At 35.9% G+C, this 24,775-nt stretch overlaps 1 protein-coding gene across 3 annotated transcripts in view; it reads right to left on the reverse strand.

Annotated features, from left to right (window-relative positions):
* The window catches only part of LOC105389272 (voltage-dependent calcium channel gamma-4 subunit), a 47,969-nt gene extending 23,601 nt beyond the window's left edge, over window positions 1–24,368 (reverse strand). For 2 of the 3 annotated variants that reach the window (XM_048626750.1, XM_038108894.2), the window contains exon 1: window positions 24,146–24,368. In XM_048626750.1, coding sequence (XP_048482707.1) covers window positions 24,146–24,197 — 52 coding nt within the window. In that variant the 5' untranslated portion in view covers window positions 24,198–24,368. Of the gene's footprint in view, window positions 1–7,011; window positions 7,220–24,145 lie in introns of those variants that run through there. The other variant, XM_038108895.2, reaches the window with a different exon arrangement.
* Between the last annotated feature and the right edge of the window lie 407 nt (window positions 24,369–24,775).

The raw sequence follows: 24,775 nt of genomic DNA on the forward strand, positions 1-24,775 counted from the left end.
TTGAAATTATTTTGGTTTTGTAGGTATTTTGTACTCGTATAATGGAAATGAAAACTATGCAGGCAGGCTTTCCATGAAATCGTAAATTTCAGTAAGGCCTCTCCAAATATGGACTACTGATATTTATAGGAACATGGAAGGTGTCTATTGAAGAGTTATTGATATTACTAGTTCAGGATCATCTTTGCCCATTTTGGGAAAGTCATAAATTCACCCGCGATAGCATCAGTTTACTGCCCATAACGAATTTTCACATCCTTTGTGTGAAATCTAAAGAGAGGTTATGTGAAAATTTTTGGCCGTTCAAATTTCATATGGGCTGCCCGTAATACCTAAAGTAAATTTTATGGTACAACGGCCTGTAAAATTTATTTCATGCGATGGTGATCATTTGATATTTTTATTATTTAATGATTTAGGGTAAAAATCCGAATCCATTTCACGAAAGTTTAACCTTACTAAATGATAGTTTGATGTTTTTTATTTAAAGTAGGTATTGAAATAATAATAATACCGCAAAACAATGACGCTATATAGGTCTAGCGAAAGCTTAAAAAGGATTCCTTTTAAAAACTCAACACTGTGAAGATCTATTTATCTTCAAAAGACGAAACGGCTTTCAAACCGCCACCATCCATGCTAATGTAAAATACTTCAAATGGATTGTACCTACCATTGTTTTGTGAAGTGGCAAGAAATAGGAATCTTCCACGTGAATATAAAACAAACTGTGAGAAACGGAGAACCCTACAGACTATATTTGAGAGCTCAAAATAGTCCAGCACCATTATCATACATTACCGTATAAAGTTTTCCCCGAATAGTCGAGAATATGGGTGTACTTTTACTTGTACCATCCATGTTTTGTAATAAGGAGTATTTAATTTTTGTGGATTTCATTATTTATTACTTTTGTATCAGGGCTTTGTGTTTATGTACCAAGACTGTTACACAAAATGTGTGAATAAAATTTCCTATAACTTTATTCATTTAACCAAAATAAATTAATTGCAAATTTTTAATTTTGTAGGAACTTAAATGGTAGATATTTATAATATAGAATAATAATTAATGAGGCGTTTGTTAAAAAAAAAAAAGTTCCTTTTTGGAGAAATAGATGGCGTTGTCTGGGGTTGTACCAACTTTCAAACCCTCAGAACACACTCAGATCACAATATGTTATTCTGTGAGGCTAACGAAATGTGAAAGTGACGTAGGTAGGTAGAATTGTAGTATTATTTTCTCTATGATGTCGATGTCACTGTTGCTTCAGCGTTCAGTGCGATTGTGCGTACAGCCGTTCTTTTCAAGTTTTCTCAGTTTCCTTGTGTTTCTCCTGTATTAATTGAGTTGTAGTTGAGTTCTGCTCCTCCTCCCTTGATACTGTAGAGTTAGTGCACTTGAGATAGTGACTCTTTTGAGATAGTGACTCTTGTGAGATAGTGACTCTTGTGATAGTGACTGCTATACTGTAATAATGCCTAAGGACTATGGATCATGGTCCCTTGCCAATCTGAAGATAGAGTTACGAAAACGGAATTCCAAACTATTGTTTCATCATTTGGAAATTTATGATGTCCTTTATTTTTACAAGTTGCGACGGCACACATTCTCATCTTGTCTTGTAAGTAGGTATTTCTTTGGGATCTTAATTAGGATCATACAATAAATAAAAAAAAAAAACAGTTCTCGCACGCAGCACCCGTCCAAACGGCGCGCATAGAGAAAAGAACACTACGTGACGGCGCGGGTAGAACTATTCACAGAATACTTAGCACTATCCCAAGCCACATGCAGTCTGAGCCTCGGAAGGATGGCTCGCGCTACCACCCGACATTTAATCACAACTAGTGAGTTCTTATTCTGAGTTTAGTACTCTTTGCTCTCTATGTAATTTTTGACAGTTGGTACACTGCGTTTTCACGCCATCTATCGGCTTACCCAAAAGCTCAACTGACAGCTGTCAAGGAAAACGGCTCATTGCAATGAAATAACCGACTTGGCACTTTATTACTGAAAACCATAGAGTTTGATCATAGAAAATATATAGATATTAGATATTGGTGTTACCAAAGAGTACAGAGGGCACGATGCAACGTGCCAGTGCAATGTCTATGCCTATACAGAGTGCACGACATACACTCTCTCTCTCTCTCAGCCTTGTGTAGTCCACTGTTGGACATAGGCCTCTCCTAACGATCGCCACCCCAAACGGTCACCCGCCATCTGCATCCAGCGGCTTCCCGCTACCTTCCGCAGATCATCAGACCAACGGGTTGGGGGGCGACCGACACGACATACACATCTAAAGCCAATCCAAAAATGTAATTTGAAAGTGGAAGAAATAAAAAAAAATATTCCTCTGATATCATTTTATCTGGCATTTGAAAAATTAGCCCTAAATCTACCTACAACATCTGTACCTCATACAAGAAGCAGCGATGATCGATGAAGAGTGTTGTGTGTAACAGTGTGAGTATGATGGATGTGATCGTAGTTCGACAGGGTTTCATCGCCCTCCTAATGTACGTTCAATTAATTTGTCAATGGCCCAAGATTTTCAGCGTTGTCAAGTTTTATTTTCCGCCCTCGAACCGAGTCGAGGAAAAATGGGTTCCTTGTATTTTATTCTGTTGTTGGAATTGTACAGGCATCCGAAAATCGTACGGGTATGAAATCAATAAGGAAGGAAGTTCATATATAGTTGCCCTTTATTATGTTTTCTGGTGGCCGGATTGAGGTTGATTTTTTCGTCTTTGAGATTTGTTGAGCGTGAAATAAATTGACAAAACCGATATATCGAGATAGCGTTTTTATATCCTGTAATAAATCACGATTTTATAAAGGTCAGCCGTCACGTTCACAGAACGAAAGCCTCGTCATTTAAGATTAGGTATGTTTCTTAGGTATTCTAGTTACTTTGGTCCCTTTTATTTGGAAATATAGTTTCTGTCGTGTTACATAATTAGTAAAGTAAATTGTGTAAATGTAAAGTAAAGTGATCAGTAAGGTTGAACTTGTAATAATTATTGAATACTCAACAAAATTGCTAATTATATTATAATTTTTATTCGAGTAATTCTAAACTGTTACAAACTTTAACGACGACTGTACCCATTTACTTTACCATAATTTAGATGTATATGTAAATTCTTAAACTAATACATAGGTAACAGAGGTACAGAAATACTATGTATGAAGACTGTAAGTGGCACCATAATCATCGATCTTAGTGTCAAGAAAAACTATTTCCGAGTTCCACTTGACCTGTAAAAATACACTCGTGAGCAATTAAAAAGTACCGGTGACATTATCACCAAATTACTCCTCAAAGGAAAAGACTAGCTTAATGACGCGCCGAGCGGTGGTAGCTCAGTCGGGTAAGCGCCCGTTTCTCACGCAAGAGATGCGGGTTCGAATCCCGGCGCTGACATGTACCAATGAGTTATTTTAACTTAAGTACAATGTATACCATCGCTCTTATGGTGAAGGAAAACATGGTGAGGAAACCTGCATATCTAGATTTAGCACATCTAGACATATGTGAACCCACCAACCCGCAGTGGACCAGCGTGGTGGGAAAATGGTCCAAGCTTAGGAAGGCAGTTTAGACCTTGGGGATATGCACAAAGGTTCCATTCGAGAGAGCCAGGTGCAGGTACTTACACCCCCACAGAGAATAGAATAGAATAGAATAGAATAGACGCCGTCTTTAATATTCAAGTCCATGTAACAGCGCATCCGAATATTACCAATACTCTACTGCTAAAAACGAAAATATTGCGTACCAATTAAAATTGCTTACATGTTTTTAAAAAAATGTGCCGTTTGGTGTCGGAATTTTGTGATTGGTACGTTTTATTGCTGAGTGTAGTACACATCCTAACTAATATTATAAATGCGAAAGTAACTGTGTCTGTCTGTCTGTCTGTCTGTCTGTCTGTTACTCTTTCACGCCAAAACTACTGAACGGATTTGAATGAAATTTGGTATACATATGGTCTAGACCCTGAGAAAGAACATAGGCTACTTTTTATCCCGAAATTCCCACGGGAAAACTTTTTAAGGCGAAGCGAAGCTCGCGGGAACAGAGTAATATATATATCATAATATAGTAATATGTCACGGCCCATGAACACGTGAAAAAATTCGATTTTCATTATGCAGCAAGTCATATCACCTTGGTGAGCTTCGACCAATCAATGCATAGCTTTAACCTGTGCTTTAATTAGTCGATCGCTCGTAGATTTTTACGGACGTGTTAGGTAGGTCGACGAATAGGCAATTACTGGGTTTAAAAAATCGTAGAACGTTTAAAAAATTAACTCAAGCTGAACATAACTTGAAAATCTTAATTAATTTACGACGAAGAAATGGTGTGTTGGCGAATATATATATATTTATATTCGCCAACACACCATTACTTTGTTTTTGATAGTATATATTTATATAACAAAGTTATGTTTGAAAAGGTATGTTTGAAAGTTATATTTAAACCTTCTATAGCATAGCCCAAATCGTATTTTCTCAGTGTTTTTCTTATATGATCGTATAATTTACTCATTTCAGTGTACCACTACAGGGAAAATACCTTTTTCATGCTTAACATCAGTTGATGCCACCCCGGCAAAACTCTGACTAGGTCGTATGGTTATATCAATATGACACATGTTATAGGTAAACATTGTGTTTTTTTTAAATATGCATGTAAGTAGTTCTTAATTAGCTCCTGTTAAAGACAAAAAAGCAAATGAAACTGAAAACTAAATGGGAAAATCCCATTTAAGTACGAGTAACTTCACCGCACATAGCCACCGCTCGAAATCAACTTTCAAAGAGCCAATACAAACATAAGTTCTTTGAAATAAAAGTTTTTTCCCAGGTATCTGTGTGCTTCCCACCTTTTTTCTGCGGCGCGTTGCCAACTCCGTATAAAATATCTATTCGTATTCAATGTTAAGTAGCTGCCTATGAGTTTTGATACTTTTGCGGCTTCCTTTGAAAAATACACGCGGTAATATTCTACTACCTTTGGGTGAACATAAAATACGAGTAGGCACCAAACGAAAATGTTACTTTTTATGCTATACGAAAGACGGTTTTTAAATTTTCTTTTTACGTTACAGCATTAGCCTCATTTTTGTTTTTCCTTGTTTTTAGTGAAGGTAGAATGAGTGTTACAAGGAGGAATAAAATTTAAGCGCATTATTGTTTACTTTTATTTTCTAAGCGTGGTTTGCATATTTTCCTTTTTGCTCGGACACAATGAGCGCTGCTGCTTTTTTGCTTTTTAATTCATAGGTTCTATTTAATTAATAATTTTTTTAAATTAAATCTGAATAAATTTAAAATTAACCTAGGATAATAATTAATTAAAAGAAGAAAATATAAAAATAGAGTAAAAAATAATATTAGGCGCGTTGAGAACGTTCGGGAACTTGCACTCCCGGGTGCTAGTCAGAGGTACATACTATATTTACAAACACTGAAGATAATAATTATGATGGCTAATTATCATGATGATACACATATTTATCATTTCCATTAACGATAAGTCATAACTTTGCCGACTGCCCGTGGTGTGCTGGATATACAGGTCAGGTGGCTTCTTTTATGCACCAGCTTTGATATTTTTCACGACTTAACACATCTATTCCTTACAAAAGTACTGAAAAATTGGTAAAATATGTTACATGAGTACATAACCTGCATTCATTCGTCCAGATTAGTTTTTGTTCGACTGAACATCCGCTGAACATTCATTGAAAAATAGTTTTGCAGGTATGAAGGTACTGAATGGTTATTGTTATTTTCCAATTCTTGCATAAATATTGATGATTCCATTTATTCGTTTACAGTTAAAACGGAGTGTGTTTTTATTATGTACGAGTACATACTGATACTGACCGAGTTGGCTGATGATGATTATCTATTAAAGTTTTTTTTTTTTTATAAACTTCATGCTGTCTCTGCCTAATTCACAAATTAGTCGTATTATGTGTTAAAAAATTAGACCGGTTTTATACATAATATAACTGTCATCAAATGACTACATGACTGAAAAGTCACGTGTCGGGGCCTACTCAGACCGCATAGTTATCCGGTACCGCCGTGGGTTGCGGTTCTCGTAGCTATGGATATAGTAGGACCGAAGTATGTCCTGTATACTGTATTTACTACGTTGGTTTCGGCTTAGTATACCCTTTTGCAACATCCTGTATACGCTACCCACGGCATAATAGGACCGAAGAATACGCTACCGCTACCCACGATAGTTGCGGATACCGCTGCCGCTGTGGATTGAATAGGCCCTAACAAAGAAATAAATGTCCTCATTCGAACTAGGTTGGTTTCAAACGACACTAATATATATTTAAATTATATCAATATCGAGTTAGATATAGATAATAAAAAATTACATGTATCTGTTTTAAGTAGGTATATTTGAGAGCCTCCCCGAGGGTCGTATCAACTGTACCTTATCCCACTCTGGGCTGAGCGGCTGACAAGTAATATTACTGGCTAATCTAATCACCTCGGTGATAAACTCTAATATAACTGTCTTGTCAGTAACGGACATGCAAAGAAAGCAAATTAGGTACCTATACTATGGGAATAAATACCACCGTACATATTTGAAGAACTTGATAAATAAAGTTTAAATTAAAAGCTTTCATTAATAGGAATAGGATAAGGTACACCATATAATATATAAATCAAATAACGATATTAATGGATATCATAAATATTTAAGTACCTGAGGTTTTTTTTACAAAATTATATTTATTAGTTCTCATAAAAATATTATTATGGAAAGAAATACTCAATACAATTCATGTACAACACAAAATTCTTTATATCTGAAGTTATTAGCGGAAGCTACAGACGTCTTCACTAAAACTTTTAACTAAAATTAGTTTCATTTGTTTTAACGAAGACAACGCAAATTCAAAGAATCTACAGTGAAATAACACAAAGCCCACCAGAATATACAAAAACAAAAGCACTTACCATAAAACGCTCACAAAAATCACGAAACCGGTCCAACTAACAGATCACAACCATGGCACTAAACTCACACAGTCATTGTATTTGGAAAAGTTTATGTCAGAAATCACTTTCCAATCGCCCGTTTCCAAACGGAAAATCTCGTAGGCCTGTTCGGCTACGCGGCGTAGGCAAGCGTGCGTTCGCCGTAGCACCGTAGCAACACTGCTACGAAACTGCACGGACCAATCGGCCGAAGTTACCCGAATGATCCCGAGTATCCCCGAAGCTCTCTAAGCCGTGATTGATATCAAATGAAATGTGAAGAATGAGTAGTTGGAAAGAGCTCTTTGTTTCAAGGATTTCATTTTTTTGCCGCACACTGGGACATCCGCTCGTATATCCCTTGACAGTGAGCCTTTCTCACTCGCCCTTGTAATTGGATGGAAGCCATATATGTATTTATGTATCTCTTATCTATTATGTGGCTGTCGTGACGACGAGACCGCTTTCAAATATTATCTTGAAAAAAGAGTTAGGAAAGTTTTTTTAACGTAATTGGAGTGTTCAGTTGGGCTGTTTGGTTTTATTTAAAGTTTTTGAATACTTTGAGTGAAACGCGCTTTTTACTGTTCTTAATTCGCAAGATGCCAATTAAGATCAAAGGCAAAATATATAAAAGCGTCATAAGGCCGGTGATGTTGTATGGGGCTGAGTGCTGGGCAACCAAAGTATGCGATGAGAAAAGGATGCATGTGACAGAGATGCGAATGTTGAGATGGATGTGTGGTGTTACAAGAAAAGATAGAATACGAAATGAGTATATAAGGGGAAGTATGAAAGTGGCTCCTATAGTGGAGAAGATGAAAAGCCATCGTCTTTCTTGGTTTGGGCATGTCATGAGAAGAGAAGATGATTATGTGACAAAGAAAGTGTTGGAAATGAGACCCGAAGGAAGGCGCAAGAGAGGAAGACCAAGAAAGACGTGGCTTGATTGCGTGAAAGAAAATATGAGAGAGTGTGGAGTGAATGAGGATATGACAGAGGATAGGGTAAAATGGCGTGACATGACCAACAAAGCCGACCCTAAATAAGGATAAGGCAAGGAAGAAGAAGAAGAAGAATTTGAATTGCAAATGTTTTCAGCAATCATAACTTCAAGATTTCTTTGCGTGATGTATTTAATTTACATAGATTAAAAAAAATGCTTGTAATAAATATATTCGTAAGCGGAGTATCTACGATAATGACAAGAGCATCCTCGGTCCTAGCCTCGTATGAAAATAGAGGATCAGTATCGTTTAAACGTAAACAGGGTAATAATTTATCAGTGAACTTCCGGTTAAAAAAACAGCTGTTCCAATAAAATAAAACACCTTCTCAGCCAGAATATACACAACAGCATCTTTACGGTGATTTTAGGGCTGATCCCATAATTAATGGAAGTTCAACAGTTCCAAAGAACTCATTGGAACAGGGGGATCACTCTATATTACGAAAAACGATGTTTCGGAGCGCCGTTTCGTGAGCCACGATTTCGTTGTATTAAACGTACCAGAAGGGCTAGCACGGGGCGCATTTAAGACGTGACAAGAGTTTTGCATCGCGCTCACTCACATCGCGCAGCCTCAAGAGCGAGCGAGACGGAAAACTCTTGTCACGTCTTAATGGCGCCCTGTGCTACACGGCCAGTTGCGAGACAGCTCTTGTTCCTTAATTTTTCGTTAGTATAGAGTAACCCTCCAGTTACGAGTATGTTACTGAATTCGAACCCGCGTCTCTCTGATCGTGCGCTAGTTCTTGTTGACTATTCTATTCTATCCTATTCTATTCTCTATGGGGGTGTAAGTACCAGCACCTGGCTCTCTCGAGTGGAACCTTTGTGCATATCCCCAGGGTCAAAACTGCCTTCCTAAGCTTGGACCATTTCCCACCACGCTGGTCCACTGCGGGTTGGTGGGTTCACATATCTAGATGTGCTAAATCTAGATATGCAGGTTTCCTCACCATGTTTCCCTTCACCGTAAGAACGATGGTATACATTGTACTTAAGTTAAAAGAACTCATTGGTACATGTCAGCGCCAGGATTCGAACCCGCATCTCTGGCGTGAGAAGCGGGCGCTTACCCGACTGAGCTACCACCGCTCTCCTTGTTGACTACTCAGTGCACCTTTGTCATAGTGTTAGGGGTTAATAGTAGATGCTTTAGTACTACTGAAATGTAACGTGAGAAATAGCAACGATAAGTAAATGGAAACCGGGGCACGTAGAACTATTTGTTCGGGGAATTTCGTTAGCTTCCCTGAAGGTTTCGATATAAGTTGATAGTTAATTAATTAACGATATCGTGTTCATGTTGTTTAATGAAGGTAGTGATTAAACAATTTTATTATTAACTAGGGTTGGCTCGTGGTTTACGTAGAAATTCTTCGATGAAAAATACCTATAATATTTATTTGTAGGTAGATTTAGATTTATATTAACACACGACTTTATTCTAACGTGATAGGATCGTTGTTTCGAAATGAGTATAATGCACTAATAATAATAAATACTTTAAAACATTTAGAGAAAATAGAATTTTTCATTATGATATTTAACTAACCAATGTTTCTTACATTGGTTAGTTAAATATAAATTTCTTTATTGAAAGTTAAAAAATATGCTAAGATTTGAAGCCATACTGCTGCAATGCTGTTGGACTACATAAAGAATAAATAAATAAACAATACAGAAGCATTAACAACTCTAAAATATATCAATTTTACGCCAAAAGGTTTCAAATCATTGTTACTAGACAATCGGAGCACGCCGCGTGCGTGAATTGATGCAAAAACAAAATTAAATTGTAATTTTATTTTCCGCTGAATGTAAATAGCTGGAAATTCAGGACCAAATCCAGGTCATTTGTGTTCATTAGTTCGTTACCGATAATGGAAATGGGCAAAGTCGGGCGGAATTGCCCGAAAACGGTTATGCACGGTATTCAGGCAGTGGCCTTTACCCCTGGTGTGGTGTACTGGTATTACACTAGTAGCTAAGTGAGCAAATAAAACTCTGCAGAGCGCACGAGATGCGGGCCCGGTCCAATTTGTGTTTACTAGCTTTGCCGCTCTGTATTCGATTGCAGTGTGTCATGGCGGTCCGTATACGGTAATTATGCTGAGATACGAGTATGCTGACTCTGTGGGCGCGCAAAACGGACCCAGTTTGCTGCGGTTAAATATTGATTTAAGTTACAATTAATTTAGAACCTTTACATCGCTTTTTAAGAATCCTTCATGAGGATTGGTATCAGAAAAAGTTATACAATAAGGCCATGTAGGATCAATGCAAATTTGAATTGCAATTGCAATTTTGAATCTTTTAAGTACATCATTTTCACGACACAACATATCCTCCTAGATCCTGCAGGGCGATTCACGGGCAAAAAAACAGTCTCGTCCAATCATTGTATCATAGCGTACTTACCCTAGTATCTCACACCTAAATGTTGCCGTCGACATCGATTTTCTTCTTGAAATTTCAATTTATGGTCCGTGGAAAGTCTTCGTTCACCGAACACGAAATGATTCTCAAAAGATTTCATTAAGATTTATAGCTAGTCATTTTAGAATGTGAGTTCTAGACATCTATGATTATTATGCAGATAAAAGTGCAGCCGACCTATGGCAGGGCAGTAAAATGTTATTACTGAACAGATCTCGCTATGCAGATGTGTACGGGAGGTTATACTCCAGTTGAATTTTACGGACGAACATTGCGGTCATGTTCGGTTACGACGATGGTAATAATGGCGTCTAGGTTTTTACTGCTATGTGTTATGAAACCTGGCTTAAAATAAATCGTCCACAGGAAATATTTATAGTAAGAGCGATTATGAGAATGACTTGATGGACCAAATTTTCAGAACAGCTATAAACTGTAAAAACTTACTCAAAGGTTTACGATAGACTGTCTGCTACTGACATATCACTGCACTAGCATTAACTTAGACTACTTAGAGGATCAGGCGCCAGTTTAGAAGTGAGCGGAACGGTGGTCAGTCCCAAATGCAATTTCCTCTGCAGACACTACCCGCTTCACTTTGTGTGATTGTCGTGTGCCCCTGACCGAATGTTTAACGTTTCAACACCCAAGCCTAGAGAAACAGCTCTGATTATACATTTAAGGTAAGCGTCCACTTATCGGTATTGTGCATATTGGACCAAACGGATTTTCAAAAATGCCGATTACGTGGACGCTTTCCTTGAGTAAACCTAGAGTAGTAGAGTCAACATAAAAGCAAGAACCTTCGTAATTCATGCTATTTTGGAGGCGATAAACTGCAAGTGTAGCTAAGGCAGATGCTCTTTGTAACTAATGATGCCAAAACAGTAAAGTCTGCGATTTCATTTTTTCTAACTGTATTCACTTAATCCTCTACAGCTACACTGTTTACTCATTTCATAACACTGGAAAGAAAAATAGTACTACAGTTCCCCAAAATTGATAATGCACATAGAAATCTTCGTCATTGTTCGGCAACGGTCGTATTCCCGAGCGTTAGAAAACTATTATGTATTTAGAGTGGTTAAGTGCATTTTCTTCATGAAATTTTAGTAGAATTATGTAATTGGTGCTAAAATAGATAATTGATTTATCAGTAACGAAATTTGATTCGATAATTCATAATATTCCATCATATTAAAATTTACTTCGAAAATGTTACAGTAGGTACTTTTCAAGTGTCTTACTGAAGCTGATGTAAAGATGGATGAAGGAAGGTTTGAATAACACAAGGTTTATATTATAAGGAGAAATGGATTTCAAACACAGGTTTATATAAAAAAATTGAAATCTCAATTCAAAAGTATTTAGAGCACTGATTATTTCACATTAATAAAAATGTTTACATTAAAATCTCAGTTCAAAAGTATTTACAGCGCTGATCATTCACAATAATATTACAATTACAAACTTGGTCTTTTGGGTGTGGCTTTATTGGCAAAGTGAAGTCTATCAATGTGACGCATATTTTATTCTTAAATGTGCCTCATAATATGGCATCGTCAAAAATAATTAAAGTTAAAATTATATTCACATTTGAAAAAAATAACAAGAACGATGTGTAATTGCAGCTCTTTATAATTCCACAAAAGTAATATTGATCTTGACCTTGAGACCCTTGACTGATCGGTGACAGCCACCGACCGCCCAAATTGTTTTCGATTATGTGTCACATGATATTGACTACTATTTCTTTCGAACAAGGATCAAAATGCAAGTGCTTTGTTTAAGGCACTGATTCGGGTGTTTCCGGGAATACGACAGTTTGCGAAGATTTGCATGCGCATTATTAATATGGGAGAACTGTACTTTTTTATGAAAAGGTAAGAGGCCTGACAGACTCTCTCGGCTAGAACGTTTATATCACATTTCCCACCATTACCAAAAAATCTGCACTCTTTTACTTATTGTACTTAGTTAGTCTTAGTTGTACTACATAGATGAACAGAAAAGTACCGAGCCGGTAGACATTGTAATCTATACGATCTATCTAAAATTCGAAGCCATGGAAATTGGCAGCAAATCTACCAGTTATAGCTCTAGAATACGATATGCCGGCCAGGTATTACCCATTTTATTACTCAATTCTATTTTACATTCACTGCGTATTGACCCCGTATGGGATGTGCATTAAATTTTTTATTACTTTTCGGATTAGGTTCTGATATCTTATTCGTCGTTGGTATGAGATATCGTAATATTGTACAATATTCCTGATGGACCTTTAAATATAGAACATGAATATATTTATCTAAGCTGAGAATTCAACGGATTAAAATTATTTGTTACGCCATTATACCTAAATTGCAAATCTAATATGAAAATGTTGACAATTGCAGCGATTCTAAAGGCAGTTCTAAATTGACCATTGTAGAAAAATTATCTATTTTTACACTAAAATTGGCTCTCCGACAGAATGTGTGTATACATTGATAATTATATTTATACCTCAAACTTAAATTACCTACCTCTTTAACGGTGAAGGCTAAAAATTTAAAACTGAATACATCAAGCTAAAATGTATAAATATGGTAGCCTAAAAATACATAAGCGCATTCATTTTCAACATATTAAGTTGGTTAAGTCCGCACACGTCACAAGAGCAATGAAAGAGAAGTTAATGAAGTAGAAACAAGATCCCTGGCTTTCACGGAGTCACATAAGCTGACCGCAATGAAAGATGGTGTATATTTTTAGAGTAAAAGAGACAGTTGAACGAGCGGCTTACACAAATAATTAGGAAGACTTAGGGAAATTTAAAACGATTTAATTACATTTCATGTTTTTTTTGCTTTCAGAACATTACTGCTCTGCAATAGATCAGGTATAATAAATAAAAAATAAATTGACTGTAAGTATATTTAAACATATATATGTAATTTTGGACGTACCCTATCTAGTTATGACCAAAGGTTAAATAAATTTAACATTATGCGTTTGGATGTCCGCAGAAAACAATCTGACTTAATTCATTTACACAAAATCATACACAACATGATAGACTGTCCCGACTTGTTATCCCTAATCAATTTTAATACACGCAATAGATGTCGCAAATACCTACCTTTTACCCTGAGGGTGTACATTAACAACACTTCCTATTACAATCCAATAGTAAGAATGTGTAGAGTTTATAATGAAACCATACAATCATTTCCAGACATAGATGTTTTTGACTGCCGTAGGTATAAATTCAAAGGATGCTTAACCTGTTGATGGCAACACAGGTATATTTTTAATTTATTGTTTATGGTTACTTCCGTATCCTATTACTGTTACAATATAACTGCTGTACGGTGCTCTTGTGTCGTGATAAAATAAAATACTGTCTCACTGTGAAACTTTGGTTTTAATGAAGAAGACCAGCCAGCCAAACCTACAGTCCACGCAATATACATTGGTCCATAACGATCCGACGGAGTTTCCTGTGCAAAAGGACAGCGAGATAAAATTGCACACGGGAGCCGCAATGCGTGCATGCAGCAAGAACTAAAAAGGCGGGAGGATCAGTATACTTGCGAAATCAAGCTATCAAGTATCTGCGAAATCATCCGAACGTCATACAGTGATATATTTTTCGACAACTTCAAGATAGAAGTTGTTGCAATAAATAAGAAATAACATCAAAATCTAGAACATTTAACCAAGAACAATTCCCGCCATTCCAATTCATATCGCGGCAAGAGAGAAAGGGAAAGAAGATAGCAGGGAAGAGGGAAGTGCTTAGCTACATATCTAAATTCTATGATCCCTTAGGTTTTGCGGGTCCAATAGTTATAAAGGCTAAAAGTATAATATCAAGGATTTGGTCTAATAATACTGCTTGGGATGAACTTATTCCAGCTGAGCTAGCTGATGAGTGGCTTCAATTTGTTAGGAGTCTAGCGGCTATGCAGCCTATCAATATAAATAGGTACATTCCAACGAACACAGCAGTAACTGAGCAACTAATAGGTTTTGCTGATGCGTCTAGTACGACGGGATACGGGTGCTGCATTTATCATCGTGTGGTCGACAAAACAGGTAAGGCTAAATTATACCTACTCTGTTCAAAGTCGCGAGTTAACCCACGCGCGAACCCCCTAACCATACCTAGGTTAGAGCTAAATGCTGCCTTGCTTTTGTCCACTTTAATGGAGCGAGTGTATAACACTTTGCATGAAAATGTAAAAATTGATGATGTGTACTTATTCACTGATTCTAAAATAACTTTGGCTTGGATTCAAACTGAAACAACTAAACTACAAGCTTATGTATCGAACAGAGTAGGGGTAATACAGCAGAAAACTAATAAGTGGCCCTGGCTGTATGTGCCATCCACAGCTAACCCTGCTGATCTCATAAGTCGAGGTATAAGTCCTCAGGAGCTTCCGAACAGCGCCCTCTGGTGGGAGGGGCCAGAGTTCCTGCAATCAGAGTACAAATTTGAAAGTAAAGACTTAGATCTGCCTGTCAGTTTGCCAGAGATGAAGAAATCCAAGATCACACCACTGCCTGCCAAAGTGGTACTTACTACAGGTATCGAACAGGACATATTATCTGAAATTTTAAATAAATATTCAGATATAGATAAAATGACTAGGGTGATAGCTTATATCCTTAGGTTTTGTAATAACTTAAAGAGCGGTACAAAAATTCATGATAAAACACTAACTCCTGATGAGTTACAACATGCGTTGCATTTAATAATAAAGCATGAGCAATCTATTTATTTCTGTGATGAAATAAAATCATTACGAAAAGGCAACTGCGTGCGAGGACCCTTGAAATCTCTACATCCTTTCTTAGATAAAGACGGCTTGATCAGAGTAGGGGGGCGACTTGATAACTCGGACATACCGCTATCACAAAAACATCCTATCATCTTAGCTCAAAAATCCCGAATAACTGAACTTATTATACAAAGTGAGCATAAAAGGTTATTACATGCCGGGCCTAAATCGCTTCTTGCTAACTTAAATCAAAAATATTGGTTAATAAATGGAATGCGACAAGTAAAAAAGGTAACTCATAAATGTTTGGTTTGTTTTAGGCTCAAAGCTTGTGCAGCGAAGCAGCTAATGGGATCCTTGCCTCCTCAGCGAGTCACACCATGCAGACCATTCCAGAAAATAGGCATTGACTTCGCTGGGCCTGTCAAAGTAAAAAATTCGCGTGTTAGAAAAGCTATTATTAGCAAAGGTTATGTATGTATATTCGTGTGTTTTGTCACGAAGGCAATTCATTTGGAATTGACCTCTGATCTCACTACTGAGGCGTTCCTTGCAGCCTTTAAACGATTTTCAAGTAGACGAGGCCTGCCCAGCGAAGTATTCTGTGATAATGGTGGTTGTTTTCGAGGAGCAAGGAACCAGCTGGTGGAACTGTATAAACTTAATAGTTCTGCTGATCATCAGGGACTTGTGCAAGCATATACTGCCAAAGAAGGCATAAAGTTTCATTTCACACCTAGCTATGCACCGGTGTTCGCTGGGCTTGCAGAAGCCGCTGTGAAAAGCATGAAATATCATTTAAAGCGCATTGTGTTAGATGCTGCATTAACTTATGAACAGTTAAATACTGTATTATGTCAGATAGAGGCTGTGCTAAATTCACGCCCTATTTTGCCCCTCTCTGAGGATATAAATGATTACTGCTACCTGACTCCGGGGCATTTCCTTATAGGCACGTCTCTAACTATGTATCCCGAGGTAGATAATTCTGAAACTAGGAACAATAGGCTAAGCTTCTGGCAACAATGTACACAGTTGCAACAAAGGTTTTGGAAGGCTTGGTATAAGTACTATTTAAATACTTTGCAAAATAGAAGTAAGTGGTGTCAATCTATGCCTAATGTAACTGAAGGTTCACTAGTTCTTATGAGAGAGCCCAATTCTCCACCTTTGGTGTGGCCCATGGCACGGGTCGTGAAAGTATTCCCTGGAAATGATGGCAAGGTCAGAGCCTTTCAGTTAAAAACAGCTGATGGTAAATTGTATACTAGGTCATTGCAGAGCATAAGCGTTTTACCTATTGAAAAATGATTATAAATAGGTATTTTTTATAGATTTAAGATTGTTTCATTGTATGTCATTGATACTACTAAGACTATGTCTATTGTTGTTATGAATAGGTACTTATAGTTAAAAATTAGTTAAGTTGTTTGTATAATGTAAAGAAATTACAACCTTAATTGCTAGATACACGTTACTATAGTTAAATGTGTGCTTACCTTATATAAAGTTTTACTACTGATTAAGATTTAGTAAAATGCTGTTATATACTTACATACATGATTGAGAAGATGCTGTTAAATAATATTTTGTTAAATTAAAGTATATGCCTTACATGGGTGTTTACTGTTGAAATTAGTAACATTTAGGTGCATAATCGTTATAGTTAGATTTACTATTATATACTTAAGTACTCTTCTATATGGTTATAGTAGGTATTCATAAAATATGTTTGTTAGGTAAATACATAAATTAAAAACGGTCAGCTTTGTTTATATAAATTTATTTTCATAACTTGTTGTTCGATAGGTATCTTTCAAGTCAGAGTTGACATAATATGTAATGTACAAAAATGCCTAAGTAAATACTATGTAAACTATGTTAGGTATAAGTGTTTAAGCATGATTGCACTTTATTTGGTCATACAAATGTTATCTCTTGAGTTAATTTATAGTTTGCTCTTTCTTGGGCGGCAATATGTTGATGGCAACACAGGTATATTTTTAATTTATTGTTTATGGTTACTTCCGTATCCTATTACTGTTACAATATAACTGCTGTACGGTGCTCTTGTGTCGTGATAAAATAAAATACTGTCTCACTGTGAAACTTTGGTTTTAATGAAGAAGACCAGCCAGCCAAACCTACAGTCCACGCAATATACATAACCAAAATCTTTAAAAATAGCACGCCATTATAAATTTAATTTTGTCAATTTGATTATTTATTTTTCAAAATTACTTTTAATTTAATAGAATAGAATAGAATATTGTCAGTATTATTACGTTTTTAAATTTTATATCGATTTAAATTTTTAATTAAATTTAAATTACAAAAATTGTATCGTAAGTTATAATTATTGAAATATGTTTTGTATATTATGTAAAATTGTTTGTACCTATTGAATGAAATTATGAACACTTGATAGATATTATTTCAATTTCAATTTCAATCATTTATTCATAAATTTAACAATTTATACGTCATATAGTAATAATAAAAATAGGGTAAGTAATTACAGTATAAAAGTTAAGGCTTACAAGTATGTACATAAAATCACACATTATAGTTATAAAAACAGTTAACTATACCGTAGTTACCTCATTGGCTAATGATACATTAGTGAAAAATTCACTAGTGGAGTAACAGGCCATATTATGATAAATTAATTAGGTATGTAGCATGTTCCTTATATTAATATGATTATGTGTATGCATGCTTTGGAATGAAATCTAGATCTACTTCAATGCTTATATTCTTAATTTGTAATGATTTTATTCTGTTTTGTGTACCAAATAAATAAATAAAAAATGTCTTCTGGTCGCATTTTTATAGGTAGGCTACTTGTACGATTCTCTCAAACAAAACTCTGAAAGCATAAACCCTAAGAATTTCTTCCTTTGTGGCAGCTAAACACATAATCAACATTTATCATACAAATGCCAGCAAAGAGATAATATAAACGAATGCTGGTTAGTGTTTGGCTACATCAGCGGAAGCAAAAATGTTCCGATTTCGAATGAGGCTGTAACGAGTTTCAAACAACGTTCAGAAGTAGGGCCTTCATGCTGGTGAACTAAACAAACATAAACAAACGAACTGCATCCTACTTGTTTTGCTTCTGCTCCCAATTTTTAAATTTCGAATCGAATACTTTCGGTTTACTTCACAGCGTGGCGCATCGTAAAGGTTTTGTTTTGATGTGCAGCTTTAAAATATGGCTGTTTGTTGCGAGAATGCGAACGATTTTTGCATTTAAACTTCCTCTCAGATGCCAATACAGTACATATTTTAGCTTGCAAAGTAAATTTATATTTTACCTATGGCACATTTCATGAAACTAAACTCTGTTGCTGCTTGGAATACCTACAAGCAAAGATAGACTAAAACCTACACAAATTACAGCAAAGTCAAATACAACATAGTCATAGTATATAGTGGAATAATTTATATTTTACCCCATTCGTTATATTTGAACTGCCATCATATCTCTGCCTACTTCTGTAAAGTTATGATTTCACCACCCCAACGAACCAATGAGTTCTCATTGCGATAAAATTGGGCTACTTTGTTTAAGTTGCCTATTGTCTTAAGCCAGTAAGCTTATAACCTCAACGGAAGGATTTCGGCTGCTTCCTCGTATAATTTATTTCATTAATTAAGAGATGGATTTAATAATTCCACAAATAATTCATCAGCTCTTATCTGTGGTTTGAGGGTTGCGTTAATAAAGGGTGATGGAAGTGTAATAGTGTAAGCCTGGTTGGTTATCAAAGAAGCAATGACATCGCAAATTTCCAAAAGTAACACTTGGAAACGAAACTACAGTTTGATATGAATTGAATACACGTAAATTCTTATAGCATAACAGCAAGCTCATGAGACAAACCGTGAAGAGATAGACGAGTTCATTTCAAAACAGTGATACGATTCCTGAAATAATATCTAAGTTTAATTATATAAAATAATGAATTTTATTTATTTATTTATTTATGCTTTTATTGCACAATTTACAAAAGTAGATGTACAATCAGGAACAACAATGAATAAAGTAAGCTACGTCGCACTGATGTGCAGGAGGCAGCAACCCTCGGCATGAGCTGGCACGAAGTCGAAGACGTGACACAGGACCGGTCAGAGTGGAAGGCTACACTTCGAGCCCTATGTCCCTGATTAGGGATCTCCGGACCTGATGATGACGATTATGCTAGTTAAAAAATCAAGGGCTCATTTTAATACCTATGTAGACATCATATTATTATTGTGTACGTAACACTGTCCTGTTTATTCCATGTGTGTAGCGCTATGTGTTGTGATAGCCAGGTTAATACACCTCGAACAACCGCTTAAGTTGAGAAAGTTCCAGAATTTATGGCCGCAATGAACGAGCTCTCAAGATATTACACCTACCTTAGTTTAGCCACTCACGAGAATTTTGTTCTAAAAATATGAGGTGATACGTACCCTACCTAGGTACATTATAATAATTCAAGCAAATATAAGTAATAAAAAAATAACAAAGTGATATGAAATAAATTTTAACATAAGGTATTTTTATTTGATTTTACTGTTATCTAAAACATATCGCGGTCCTTTCGTTCACTCTTGGGATATTCATTGCGGAAAAAAGTCTAATTTCGATCAACAAGTTCACCCGAATGTTTTATTATTTTTCACCGTATGCATAATACATAGAACTTGCTAAGTTAAATGAAATAGCTGAATATGTAAATTCGTGTATCACATTGACGCTTTGCAAGCCAATACAAGGATACTCAGAAGCGGACATCTCGACAATTCTTCGTGAATGTATGATAAATCAACGGAATTGCATGGCATCGCTATATTTCAAAGCAACAGAGCAATAGAGCATTCCTCTAGTACTTTTCATCCATGTTTTGGCTACCATGCCGAGTTTCAATTTTGCCGCAGGAATATACACTAAATGTTACGAAATCCTTTACAAGTACGGTGTACGTATATTATCTGTGCGGCTTTAAACTTAGCTATGTATTGTCTGTTTACTTGCGGTGTATAATTAACATTGTGTTTGAAATCATATCTGAAATTGTACAATTATAGATTATTCAAAAGAATTTATCTTTTTAAAAACAAATATTAGATGAGTTAAATAGGTACAAAGCTCTAAATTGCATAGTATGTATGTATATAGTCACATTTACGTACGTAAAAATACGTACCCATCTTATAACTGTATTCAGGTACAAGTATAACTTTCATTAAGTTTAAAAAATACATTATAAATTAATGCATGCAATAAAATAAACTTCAGAATATTGCTAAATCATTATACGAAATAAAGTGATCATAACAAGAACGTTGAGCTGCACAGCAGTATTTTCATTAAATCTCTCGGCTGCGGCAAAATCTTTGCACCTTAAAAGACTTATTTAATTTCATGCCTTTCACGGCTACTTTAATTATTCGCTCGGTTGATAATTTTCTGGCGCCGCCACCCATGGGGAGACCGGGCTTAGAGTTCAGTTGCACTTTGCACAGTAAGATAAAGAAGAAATACTGATAGTATCAATCTCATCAATATGTGTGACAAGAAAAAAGTTTCATCCGGTTTTACACGGTTTTCGACGCATAATATTTAAAACTTAGTACCTACTTATAAAAAAAAGTGTATTTTTAACAGTTTAAAATGGGTTTAAATTTGACTTGGTGATAGGTAAACGAATTTCAATTTCTTTTTTACGGACGTAAAGGTTAAATTTTAACGTATTTAGTTTTATATTTACAATACGGTGTATGAATTTCGCGTTAATCTTTTCTTTGGGTGTTACATTACATACATTTAAGCCATACATTACTACCGAGTGTATGTACTTAGTATGGATGGATGCTGTATAAAAGTATTTCAGAGCTTTTTATTCTTTGTGCAAAGACTTCTTCTGTATTTTTGTTCGATGCTTTTGCACAAAGCTAGCTGAGAAAAGTGTTATAGTATATTGCAAGGTAAGTGGATTTGCTGACATTGTTTCTGAAAAAGCCACCCAATTACATAATATAAGTAGGTATATGGATAACTGGTTAAACTATACTGTAAAAACCTACGCTTATGCATTGAACTGCTGTGTTCCTATGCAGGGTATACGCAAAGTTGTTTAAGCCCATAGTCATCCTTTGGAAAAATTCAAGATCATGAAGAAAAAATATCGGTAAAATGGAATAGGAACATCGACACAGCAGTCGGAGTTACTAAACACAATGTCTTATATAGTGTACTTATAGACGCAAGTTTGTAGAGTAGACGCTATGTCTAGCAGTGAATGATGTCTTAAAATGAGGTCATCACAAAGCGTTCCCTCATACATTCAATAGGCATTCCCAACAGTGAAATAATAAATGTCATCAATAATATCCCGTCTCGCATAAAAGATTCACAAAAAGACCCACGTATTACATATCAGAGTCAGGAACGAATTGGTATTCAACAAATGGTTTCCATGCAATTTGCACATATAAAATGCAGTGCACTAAATCGAACCAATAAGGCTTCACGTAACGTTGATTGCGATTGGTGTAATAACCATAAAAACACGTGTAAAACTCATCGGAATCGCGCCGTATTACCCATCGCCTCGCAAGGGTTGGACACAATGTAAAATATAACGTTCAATTATTTTTACGATGGAGGTGTTCCGTGGACTGGCTGCTCAGCTCTTCGTGCTATTCTATGGAGCTTAAGTGCCTCGTTTGCCAAGTCATGCTGCCACTGACTAAAACATAATTTCAGGATTGAAATCATGCTGCCACTGACTAAAACGTGATTTTAGGATATGAACCATGCTGCCACTGACTAAAACATGATTTCAGAGAATGCGGGCATGAATTTGAGGGTTTTTTCACAAATATCTTATCTTGTCAATAATAGTCCTAACAATTATGTGAAACTTTCAACTAAAAGATAGCATAGAACCACGTGGACTCGGATGTACCCTCTGAAGATAGTAACAGTCTTTCCACGGTGTATCCAATTTCCAGCTAACTTGATATAGTGTCTTAAGGTTCACAATTGTCTGATCTAATTCCAATTTAACAGTAACTGCAAAATAAATACATTGATCAAAAGCTTTTAGGTAATATCAAAGCATGTTTCGTTTACCCAGCAAACACAACATTGCTCTCTTCTAAATAAACAGTAATATGGTGATGTTTCTATCTAGCTAGAGTTCTGTGCGGTATGACTGAAATGTTTGCGTTGCGAGTTTTTATATTTTATGAGAATGTTATATAAACTAAATTCCAGCTATTAGAAAATACTTAAATGAAGATAACCATACATAATACTACAGAATAATACTGCGTAGTGACTCATCATTACTTAATTTTTAAGTTGCTTAATAATCTCGTTTCCATTGCATTTTAATGAAAATTAGGGTAACAACCAATATTTTTAACTCTAGCAATAGTTCCTTATAAACAGACTTCCTCTCCTATACTTCTACATAACTCTTTGCCTTAACTGAACCATCTCAGTGAACCGCCAGTGCAGACCATAGATAACGTCTGGGTCGGCCGTGGTCTCTTGTTGCAGCCCTAAATGGCGCTCCATGTTGCATGTAGGTTGACCACAGCCCGTATCACAGACAAGCTATGTAGTACGTCAATGCCTTAGCTTTAGGTGCAGGTAAGACTAAGACCGGTTGACTGGGCCCTGGGGGGTCACTCTCGAAATCGACGAACGAACGAACAAAAATGTATACGCAATCGGTACGCTTATTAATACACTCACGGGCAATGAAAAAGTTCCACTCAAAAATGCAGACACCAAACAACTCCCATTTTTTTCAAACATTAAATTTAAAGTATGAACAAAATATTACCGTTTTCAGTTGGTAATATCCTGTCCTGGTGCTATTTTAAATGTACTTCAATGTACAAGAAGGCGTCATTAAGCTAGAATTTTCCATTTAGGAGTAATTTGTTGCTTTTCTCAGTGGAACCTTTTCATTGCACGTGAGTGTACAATGAGATAATAGCCGTAATTGGAGCTTCGGAAAAGCAAAACTGCTGCGCTACGAGTAACCACGACTCTATCTCGTTGTATTAAGCGTGCCACTCGCGTGACAATTCGCGTTCGTTCGTTCGTCGTGTTACCCCGTGGGGAGATTGCGAATTGTAGTACCTAACTATTTTTTGCTTTTATGCTTTAGCATTTATTTGTTTCAAAGCGCAAAACGTGAAGATCATAATATTAGCAACGTTGCACAAATAAAATACACTCGTAATTTGACTTGATCTTGATGTTGTAAATTTTCAGTCTATGCTGTGTGTTTTCAACAAATTCACCTCAAATTTTAAAGTCGTTTAAAAATGAATTTGCTTCCACAATACACACCATTTAAGAGTCGTGAAAAATTGCATCCTATTTCACCTTTACCCTCATTTTAGGTAAAATACGACTACTTGTATACGCCTCCGCGCCCGAAGGGGTAAACATTAACATTACTCGTTCATATACCTACGAGTCGGTATAAATACAGTAAATAAAATTGCTTGCAGTAAAGTCTGATTTATCACGGTTTGTAAAAAATCTTACTTTCAACTAGTTACACTAAAAATCTAACAATACGGTGTACCTACATAGTATTATCAAACAGTGAATTTAGTAATAAGAATCGTCGCAGTAAAATATTGTCGCAAATAAAGCATACGAATTTGTATGCTTCCCAAGAGGTGCGTCGAATAAAAAATGAACAAAGAGTGTAAAATAAATATTATGTATTTAGATACACAAAATGAAAAGAAAAGCTGATGTCCATTGCTGCCTATGAAACATTATGGTAGTTTATTCATTTTAGAACTTACATTAGTGCATGTCTGTACGATTTTATTTGAAAGAAAAATATAAATTAGCAAAACTTACGTTGACTTTTAAATTCATCGTCACCACTGGCGCCGGCACCAACATTTAACATTTTAAAACTGCACTAAAAAATCCCAAAATTAGATTAATGGTGGCGCGAAAAATTGCAATAACGTAACAGAGCATATAAAAATTTAGCCATACGACAGAACAGTCACAATATTTGCATGTGCCCACAAATTGCAGCAATCTGACTGGCGTACAACAAATCTGCCGAACACGGCTAAATTGGGCGGCGAGCTCAGGCTAAGCCCAGATGCGTTATTTTTGTAACCGCTTTCATTACCGTAGTAAAACCTGTGTTTACATTACAAATTTTACAAAGATTACAACTAAAAATATATTTATAAAGTGTAAATTAAACTCGTACTGTAGAATTCATAGACGTTGTGGTAGCAGATACCTACAGATAGTATACATAGCTGAACTCAAAAAACACTATTTATAACATAAAACAAACTATTATTCCCGTATTAGTTACCTACTTAATAAATGAAACAAATATTACGCTTTACGTATGAAAACTTCACTATGAGCACATGATTTAAATGATGTACCTACTTATGTACTAGTACGCCTGTATAAACTCCATTAATGCCAAACAATACCTATGCAAACACTTTGAAGAAC

This window comes from Plutella xylostella, chromosome 17, assembly GCF_932276165.1.
Source record: "Plutella xylostella chromosome 17, ilPluXylo3.1, whole genome shotgun sequence".
NCBI lineage: Eukaryota > Metazoa > Arthropoda > Insecta > Lepidoptera > Plutellidae > Plutella > Plutella xylostella.